The following is a 10,497-nucleotide window of genomic DNA, read 5'->3' as shown; positions in this document are numbered from 1 at the left end:
ATAGACGGTCCATTTTCACTTGAAGCCTCCTGTGCCTCCTCCTTTCCGAACCACCACCACCACACCTCCACCACCAACTCCACCACCACCTCCACCCCCTCCGGCATCTACAGTATTGATCGCCGCACTCCATTATGGACAAGAGGAAGAGAGAGGAGAGGAGAGGAGAGGAGAGGAGATGAGAAGAGAAAGGAGAGGAGAGGCGATGAGAGGAGAGTAGAGGAGTGGAGAGGAGAGGAGAGGAGAAGAGAGGAGAAGAGAGGAGAGGAGGGAAGAGGAGATGACAGGAAAGGGAGAAGAGGAGAGGAGAGGAGAGGAGAGGAGAGGAGAGGAGATGAAGGGAGAGGAGAGGAGAGGAGAGGAGAGGAGAGGAGAGGAGAGGAGAGGAGAGGAGAGGAGAGGAGAGGAAAGGAGGGGGTGGGAGTAGAGTAGAGGAAAGGAGGGGAGGGGAGAGGAGAGGAGAGGAGAGAAGAGGAAGGGAGAGGAGAGAAGAGGAGGAGAGGGGAGGAGAGGACATCCATTCTCGCATCCTCGCCCACCCTTCCTCACAACCACTACAGGCATTCCTCAAAAAGTTGTAAGTGCAACCTTGGCACAGGGCTCAGGTGTGTGTGTGTATGTGAATGTGTGTGTGCGCGCGCGTGTGTGTAGGTGCACACACGAGTGTGTGTGTGTGTGTGTGTGTGTGTGTGTGTGTGTGTGTGTGTGTGTGTGTGTGTGTGTGTGTGCGCGCGCTCGTGCATGTGTGAATGCACGTGACGTATGTGTGTGTTTGTGTGTGTGTGTGTGTGTGTGCGCGCGCTCGTGCGTGTGTGCATGCAAGTGACGTATGTGTGTGTGTGTGTGTGTGTGTGTGTGTGTGTGTGTGTGCGTGCGTGCGCACGCGCTCGCTCGCATGCATTTGCGTGCGTGCGTGCGTTTGCACCTCTTTGCTTTTCATTTGCACCCTCCGCAGCCTGTCCCCCTCATGCCAAGGGAGGGAGTCCAACAAAGACACATAAACAACCACCAGCAGCAGCAGCAGCAGCATTGTGATACAAATGGACGCCTGGCTCCTGCCAGATGAATAGCAAGCTGAAGATTATTTTTTCTTCCAGAACCATGATAATGCAAGACATCTAGCCAGTGGCAGAACAATTGCACATACTAGGGCCCCAGGCCAAGACACGTATAGGGCCCTCCATACGACTTGCCGTGGTCACAGTAGGGCCTCCAACACCAACACAGGAGGGCTTTGGGCCTCGGGGCAAATGCCCTGTTTGCCCCCCCGTATAGGTCCGTCCCTGCATCTAGCCTGCATCGGCTAATTCTCTGTGACGTCATGGGATGTTAAAAATTAAATATAGGCCTACTATTTGAATAGACTATGAATATAAATGGTATACATTGAATGTAGCATATAGTGTACGTATACTGCAGTCAGTATGTATTTGTACAGGACATATGCTGTTATTACTGTAGGAGAATAGCAGAACAAATCTCTTATCATTGGCCAAGAAGCATGGGGTAGGTCTGTTTGGGTCTGATAAATGTGTGTGTGTGTGTGTGTGTGTGTGTGTGTGTGTGTGTGTGTGTGTGTGTGTGTGTGTGTGTGTGTGTGTGTGTGTGTGTGTGTGTGTGTGTGTGTGTGTGTGTGTGTGTGTGTGTGTGTGTGTGTGTCTGAGTATGTCTGAGTGTGTGTGCACCTGTCTGTGCTCATGTACAACGTATATAAACATATACAGTACAGTAGGGCTGCACAATTAATCGAAAAATAATCAAAATCATGATCACATAGTGAAATCGAACTGATGATGTTAATCGTGATTTAATCGTGGCAATAGTGACCTACCTTTGAGAGCGTCCTTGAACCCAGAACATATTGACAGGCTGGTGTTTCTGGCCTGAAATCTGTCCACTTAAGTTTCATGCTATTGCCTTTACATAACTATTATAATTCATTTTATTTTGCTCATCCCGTATGTAATTCATTCTTGGTTATATTTCATCTTGTTATAATTTTCAAAAAAATCTGCAAGAACCAATAATCGTGATTAATAATCGTGATTATGATTTTGACCAAAATAATCGTGATTATGATTTTTTTCCATAATCGTGCAGCCCTACAGCACAGTATATATAGTAGGTTGACCCACAGACACCTTCAAAGTCATATATTCATGAAATGAGGCGAGGAGAACTGACAAGGCCAACTGTACCTCCCCTTTTAGGCTGCCCATCTTAGACAGCAACTCTGCCAAAGTGTGTGTGTGTGTGTGCGTGCATGCGTGTGTGTGTATGTGTGCGCGTGTGTGTGTGTGCGTGCACATGTGTGGACCTCATTTTCACAATGTCAACATGTGTGTGTATGTGTGTGTGTGCATGCGTGCGTGCGTGGCTGTGTGCATGCGTGAGTGCATGTCTATGTGTGTGTGTGTGTGTGTGTGTGTGTGCATGTGTGTGTGTGTGTGTGTGTGTTTGTGTGCATGCGCATGTGTGTGCATGCATGTGAGCATGTGCTTGTGCTTGTGTGTACCTCATTTTCAGGTTGCCAGGCAGCGGTTGCCCATCGTAGACGGCGACGATGTCGAAGTCCTCCTCCAGGGCGAAGGTGTGGAAGGACAGCTGTATCCTGTTGCGCTCCCCCGTCACGATGATCCAGGTGCAGTTGGCATAGTTGGGGTAGCCATGGGGAAAGCCTGGACTCTCGATGCTGCCGTTCAGTCCTTGCACTATGCCACCACACGGCTGACCTGCAACGAGAAGAAGAAGAAGAAAAAACATAAACAACAACGAAAAAGAGCCATAAGTTGAAGCACTTAGGCCAGATACAGACAAGAGCGTGGTCATTCAGCCGAGAATAGGGCCGTGTGTTCTACTGTGCCTTTGTGCAGTCATGGGTGAGCTGTTAGGGCGTCATACTTGCATCCCAGAGGTTGCCGGTTCGACTCCCGACCCGCCAGGTTGGTGGGGGGAGTAATCAACCAGTGCTCTCCCCCATCCTCCTCCATGACTGAGGTACCATGAGCATGGTACTGTGCCACCGCACTGCTCCCCATGGGGTGCCACTGAGGGCTGCCCCCTTGCACGGGTGAGGCATAAATGCAATTTCGTTGTGTGCAGTGTGCAGTGTTCACTTGTGTGCTGTGGAGTGCTGTGTCACAATGACAATGGGAGTTGGAGTTTCCCAATGGGCTTTCACTTTTCACTTCACTTTCAAATCGTCAGCATCGATGTGCGTGGCCAGGACTCTCTATGCTCCCGTTCAGACCTTGCACTATGCCACCACACGGCTGACCTGCAAACAGAGATTTAAAACTCATTTAGTAGACTTCCATCACCACCAGTTCATAACATACGATACATACGCACTATGCCACAGAGATTTTAAAAAACTCATTTATTGGACTTCACCACCAGTTCATAACATACAATACATACATACTATGCCACCACACGGCAGACCTGCAAGGAGAAGCAGAACAAATAACAAAAAAAGACCCATGAGTACTTAGCTGAAGTTGAGTTGGAGCACTTAGTTGAAGCCAGACACACACAAGAGTGTGGCGTGGCAAGAGCGAGAGGACGCAGGTCTTTCAACCGAGTATAGGGCGGTGTGTTCTACTCTGCCTTTCACACCGACAGAATTGTCATGTGTGGCCAGTCCTGTTCAAACTCCACCCCATCCCAACACACCCCTCCACCCCCCCCCCCCCCACCACAGCCAAAGCTAGTTCGCTACTTTGTCATTTATTTCAATGGGACACCGTCGGCAGCCTCTGTCAAAATTCCCCTCGAATTCTACTTTCCAAATGCAGCACGGCACGGAGTCGCCTCCCGCGCCGCTACCGCCCGACTACCTCCGTGTTGGTGTGGAAGGACAGATCTGTTTCCATGTCTATTCGCCACCACCAGTAAAAATCACTCTAGGCCTTACGGTAGCAGACAGACAGACAAGTAAACAGACAACAAGACAGACAGACAGACAGACAGACAGACATTGCAATGCCTGGAAAACAGGGTCATTACAGTACTGGGCTAAAGCCCTCCGTTGCGCCAGTATACAACAAAAAGGCCCATAGCTGAAGCACTTACCGTAGCCTTTCACTGTGTCACTTACTGCAAACAGACAGACAAACAGAGAAGCCTCTTTCACAATGATATTTTTTGTTATTTGGGGAAAATAAGTGTATTTCTTGTCGTTTAAACTGTTTAAGTAAATGGCTGGCTGGCTGGCAAACAGATAGACAGACAGATCGACAGACAGACAGACAGACAGACAGACAGACAGGCAGACAGGCAGACAGATAGACGGATAGACAGACAGACAGATAGACGGATAGACAGACAGATCGACAGACAGACAGACAGACAGACAGATAGACAGACAGATAGACGGATAGACAGACAGATAGACGGATAGACAGACAGACAGACAGATAGACGGATAGACAGATAGACAGACAGACAGATGGCTAGACAGACGGATAGACAGACAGATAGACGGATAGACAGACAGACAGACAGATAGACGGATAGACAGACAGACAGACAGACAGACGGCTAGACAGACGGATAGACAGACAGACAGACGGATAGACAGACAGACAGACAGATAGACGGATAGACAGACAGACAGACAGACAGACGGATAGACAGACAGACAGACAGACGGCTAGACAGACGGATAGACAGACAGACAGACAGACAGACAGACGGCTAGACAGACGGATAGACAGACAGACAGACGGCTAGACAGACAGACAGACAGACAGACGGCTAAACAGATGGATAGACAGACAGACAGGGTAATTTGCCATACCTGGCCAAAAGCCCTCCACTGGGCCAAATGGCAACAAAAAGGCAGAAGCACTTAGCTTTCCACTGTGTCACTGACTGCACTTGCAAACAGAGGCCTCTTTCACAATAATACTACAACCAATAATAAAAAAGGTTTCTTATTCTCATCAGGTTTCTGTAACCCTGTTCATGACACTCAGAGATGCTGTGGTACCACAATGCCACCACAACTCTGACCTGAAGTGGGGAAAAAACACAAACGCAATCAGAGAGCAACAAACTATTCTCCACATGAGTCTACAAACCATACATGGGCGAACAATCAATCCATTAATGTCATACAAAATGATATACTAAAATTCTTCTCTTGACCTACTGAAACTGGGAACACTGATGATGGGCTAGACCTGAAACGTTCGTCCCCTGTCTGTCGGTTTTTATTTACTTTTTTCGGCTTTAATACAGTTTTTTGATTCTGCATTCAGCTCCAGTGTGCGACTCCTTTCTTCCTTTTCATTATACTGCTCTTGGAATTACGCACCGAGCGATATGCTCAGGATAAGACATTGGCGCGGACGCCACCCCACCATTACTTGAACTACACTAGTACAAATCACTCCACTCAATTGCTACCCAGTACCTCTGTGAACTCCTCCAACCCTCCGCCAAATTTGGGTCACCGAGGTCCTCTGATAAAGACCAACTTGTCATCCCACACACCAGATTAGGTACCGTTGGTGACAGACAGAGTCTTCTGTGTTGCTGCCCCTACCCTCTGGAACAGTCTACCTTCTCACATACCCCGTACTGTACTGTACACCAATGTAATCCCTAACACTGGTGATTTCCTTCAAAAAATACCTCTAATCCCATCTGTCCTCTAAAGACTATGGTCTCTAAGCCAGCCAGCCAGCCAGCCAGACAGACAGACAGACATTGCAATACCTACTATCAGGGCTCTAAATTAACACCAGCCAACTAGCCAAATGCTGGTGAAAATTCAGTTTTGGCTGGCATTTTGCCATTTTGACCCATTGGTGAGTGTGCGTTTGGCCAGTAAGATTAACATCTACTAGTCATTTTGTGGCGGCGGTGAAAAAAATGAATTTAGAGCCCTGCCTGCAATACAGTGGATATTGCCATACCTGACTAAACCCCCTTCCGTACATGGGCAGCCGTGGCCTAGTGGTTAGAGAGTTGGTCTAGGGGTTGCAGGTTCGAATCCCCCCTGACCTCTCCCTACATCTCCATCCATGGCTGGAGTGCCCTTGAGCAAGGCACCTAACCCCACATTGCTCCAGGGACTGTAACCAATATCCTGACAAATAATAACTGTAAGTCGCTTTGAATAAATGAAAGCGTCAGCTAAGTGCAATGCAATGCAATGCAATGTAATGTAATGTACATAACAACAAAAAGGCCCATACGGTAGCTGAGGCACCTCAGCCTTCCTCTGTGTTTACTGCGCTACTGTGTGAACAGAGAGGCCCCCTCTGCAACCGCCATGGAATTGGTATTGATCACCCGAGGAGGACAAATGACTCTGATGGCGACGCTTTGAAAGTGAAGAAAAATGACACGCACGCAAGGCTTTGGTTAAAAAAAGAGGTGAAACTTAATTCAACATGTGTTAAATAAGAGAGTTCAATTTGGAAAGGGTGACAACCCGAAGCTACAGGGCTTTGCTGAGAGAGAGAGAGAGAGAGAGAGAGAGAGAGAGAGAGAGAGAGAGAGAGAGAGAGAAAGAAAGAGAGAGGGAGAGAGAGTCTAGTCACTGAAATAACGGAGGAAAATCCAGTCAATAATTCAAGCATTAATTCTTAATAAGCTCAGACTTAAACACAGGCCCACTATGAAGGGCTAAGGCAGTGATTTTTTCTGAACATTTGCCCAAACGTCATGAACATAACATACATCTTATCACCTGACCTCTAAAGCACAATCTGCACAATTTCTCCCGAGGTGTTAGGAATCAAAGACGGAGAAGAGAGAAGAGAGTGTGTGCGGTATATAAGAGGTACACTTGCCCTGTGCAGTGTTCCCAGATTGGGCTTTTTCCCGCCCAATTGGGCTGCTTAGCATGGCCGTGTGCGGGTAAGAATGGCATTTAGCAGAAAAACCCGCCCAATTTTTGCCATAGAAATCAATAGAATTGGGCGGGATTTTGTGCTTCTATCGGGTTTTTAGCCATTTTTGGGCTGGAAATCATCAGCCTCATCTGGCAACACTGTCCCTGTCGCTGTATCAGAGGGATCTCACAGAATTCCGTGAAATGAACAGGGACCATGTGGACACAAAAGACATGTGGCAGTTTCACAGATTTTCCTAAATGTCTTGAGGTCACAGATGTGCTTTCTCTATATTCCCACATCTCTACGTTCCCACGGTCTTATGTTCCAACTTGTGTTCTCCCAGAACTTTTCCAATTTCAAAGATTTATTTTCTCAAAACACATGTATTATATTCTTCATTACATTACATTCTTTTTCATCAAGTAGTCTACAAGAAATTGGTAGCTTATGGACAAAGTGGAAAAGGTATAAATACTTCTTTACTGACTACGTGTTGATATCACGGAATTCTGAGAGATCAGGCTGGTTACTGTGTCACTGAAACTGTGTGTAAGGCACAAGGTCATGCTTACTGTATGTGTCCTGTAGGGTTGTTTACACATATTCGCGTACTGCATACTTAATCAATTAATCGATCAAACAATGCATCAATTTATTCTTCCATTTATGCAATTATCCATCCACCACTCGATCAATCAATCACTAAAACAACCAATCAATGTATTTCAGAACAGCGGAAACATACAACAAAGACAGGCACATACCTAATAAGTATGGTAAACTGGACTTACACATCACGTTTATCATAAAATACTGTGGAAGAACCGGAGCCAATGCAGTGAAACTGATGGTGGAAATGAATGTAAATTAAGGATGATAACATTTGGACAAGATGCCTTTTTCTTTTTCATTTACCCGAACTGTTGGACAAGATGCCTTTTTCACAACTCTTCTGTGTCTTGTCAGACGTCTTATGCCGATCCCCTGGATTTACTACAACTAAGAACTAACACTAAGAAACTTGATACTAATGTATCAATTAAATCTGCAAAGCTGTATGAAGAACAAGCTATCAAAAGTCGAGATATACTACACAGTATGCACTCTCAACAGTGTAATACATTTGATTTAGATTCTGGGAATGATACAGTATGCGTTCCATTTTCGAAAAGTCCAACTGTACTCCATTTGCATCTGGTGACATTTTAAATCCCCACAATCTGAGCAGACAGAGGACATTGATGAGCTTTGGTCGAAGCCTCTCTCTCTCTCTCTCTCTCTCTCTCTCTCTCTCTCTCTCTCTCTCTCTCTCTCTCTCTCTCTCTCTCTCTCTCTCTCTCTCTCTCTCTCTATCTCTCTCTCTCACTCACTCACTCACTCTCTGAGCAGAGGACATTGATGAGCTTTGGACAGAGCCTCTCTCTCTCTCTCTCTCTCTCTCTCTCTCTCTCTCTCTCTCTCTCTCTCTCTCTCTCTCTCTCTCTCACTCTCTGAGCAGAGGACATTGATGAGCTTTGGACAGAGCCTCTCTCTCTCTCTCTCTCTCTCTCTCTCTCTCTCTCTCTCTCTCTCTCTCTCTCTTGCTCTCTCTCGCTCTCTCTCACTCTCTCTCTCCCTCTCTGCTGCGGTGTGCGTGTGTTTGTGAGAGCCCTTTTTTGTAGTGAAAGCGGCGAGCTCAGTGGGATACCATCCTGATCCACAGGGATGCGCCTCAGCATGCTAAGGGTGCTGTGCAGTTTCTTTTTTTCTTCTTTGAGGGCCAGACAAAATAGAGGAAGCAAACACCTCTGTGTAAAAGGATAAGATGATACGATGTGTTGATCAAAAGCGTGTACTGACAATGGGAAGCCATCGTGCCCGCCAGGATGAGAAAGTGACAAAAAAAAGAAACTGCTGACACAACCGGTGACGGAATTAGTAGGATTATACGGAAGGCTCGACATCAATTTGAGACACTACCAAATAAGATTAAACCATATCAATACAAATTCAGTTGCACTTTATATCACAACGGCCTAGATATCACAAAGCCCTGATATTGTCAAGTGCAAGGGGAATATTATGAATATGTAACAGCACACTGACACGCTCTATATTGACGTATGCTAACCCCTATATCACAGATATTTACAGCCAGAAGTGAAGTATTCTGATTTATAAAAGGTAATAAAAAACTACCAAGGGTTCTTTCTGTCACTAACTTTAACACAATTGATTTTGCTAATGAACTCACCTATCTGATTATCATACTCATTACGATTAGATGGTTCAAACAGTACTGTATTTGAGTGACTTTTTTCCACCATTTTCGGGCTCACCACCTCTGTTAAAAGTGGTGCTGTCTATGTGTGTCTATGCTGTGCTGCATTTAACTACACACTACTTCATCACATTCACAACTCCGCTAGCTAAGCTACCTGCCAGGGGTTACTGTGTCTCTGAACTGTAACCACCACAGAACGGCTACATGTCTACACTAACAGCAATAGCAAAGCGCCGGCATAGGGGCAACAGAAAGCTGTGTGTGTGTGTGTGTGTGTGTGTGTGTGTGTGTGTGCTATGTCTCTTTGGTGATCTGGAGACAGTAGGCAATCCATCACTGGCAACAGACAGTGAGAAATCACACCGACCTACTGTAGAGTTTAATGAAACGACCACGCTCAGCTTCAAATATAGAAACAACCAGCATGGGTTCCAGCATACAGTAGGCCATGTTCCAATCAATATAATTGATTAACAACTGCAAACATATCTGATTTTTGTATTTCCCTAAACATATTTGTCAATAACAGCCTTACTGTAAGTGGTAAAAAATAAATAAACACTTGAGAAGTTCAGGAACAGGGAGGTGTGGGTGTGAGGTTCATGTCCGAGCTTGAGCTGGCGGTAACAAGCCATTGGCATGCATTACATTGCCCCAATCTAAATTGGCTAACGAGATCTGGATGTTCCTAGCGACCATGCTAATTTGTTTGGGGAGCACGGCGAGTCTCCACAGCCACAATACAACAGCTTTGATTGTCACCAATCAGTGTTCAACAGCCAATCACTAATGATGAGCCACTTGTTTTTTCTTTTTTTCTTTTTTGTGTTTAATTCAATAACACAACCTCATTTTCTGCGAGTACTGTATGTAAGTCTGCATTGCAATGTTATAAATGGCCAGTAATTAGCCAATAAATAACACATTTTCAATCCAAATTGAACTGTAACAATCACACAGAAAATTAGCAATCAATGAAGCATGCTTGAGGTTAATGAGGGCTACTTCCTTAAGGAGAAATGGCAGTTGAAATTTGTCAGGCTTTGTGTAGCAGCTTTAGCCCAATTAATAGCAAGTCAATAAAACTACAGAACAAATGGTTGAATGCAATAAAACAAAAGCTTAATACACAAACCCTACACGCAAGTACCGGGAAGTCTTCATTACACCATTTCATTTTCTAACTACATTGCACAGACTTTAATTTGATGGGACAACACATAGCGGCACATATTTACTTTTTTCCCCTGCTTTCACCGAAAACAGATGGAGTCAACCATCTTTCCAAACACCTGATGTTCAAAAAGTACACAAAGTATGGCGGAGAACATCCAGGCGACCATGATGGGACAACATTGGCTCTGTTCAAACTGTAGGTTTAAA

The 10,497-nt window shown here is 45.6% G+C and overlaps 1 protein-coding gene across 1 annotated transcript in view; it reads right to left on the bottom strand.

Moving 5' to 3' along the window:
- The window catches only part of LOC134441358 (CUB and sushi domain-containing protein 1-like), a 617,842-nt gene that overhangs the window by 446,667 nt on the left and 160,678 nt on the right, over nt 1-10,497 (bottom strand). Inside the window, exon 2 of the mRNA XM_063191634.1 lies at nt 2,516-2,732. Coding sequence (XP_063047704.1) covers nt 2,516-2,732 — 217 coding nt within the window. The remainder of the gene's footprint in view (nt 1-2,515; nt 2,733-10,497) is intronic.

Source organism: Engraulis encrasicolus, chromosome 24 (genome assembly GCF_034702125.1).
Source record: "Engraulis encrasicolus isolate BLACKSEA-1 chromosome 24, IST_EnEncr_1.0, whole genome shotgun sequence".
Classification (NCBI taxonomy): Eukaryota; Metazoa; Chordata; class Actinopteri; order Clupeiformes; family Engraulidae; genus Engraulis; species Engraulis encrasicolus.
The sequence above is the reverse complement of the archived record's forward strand: the minus strand, read 5'-3'. Positions and strand labels throughout refer to the sequence as shown.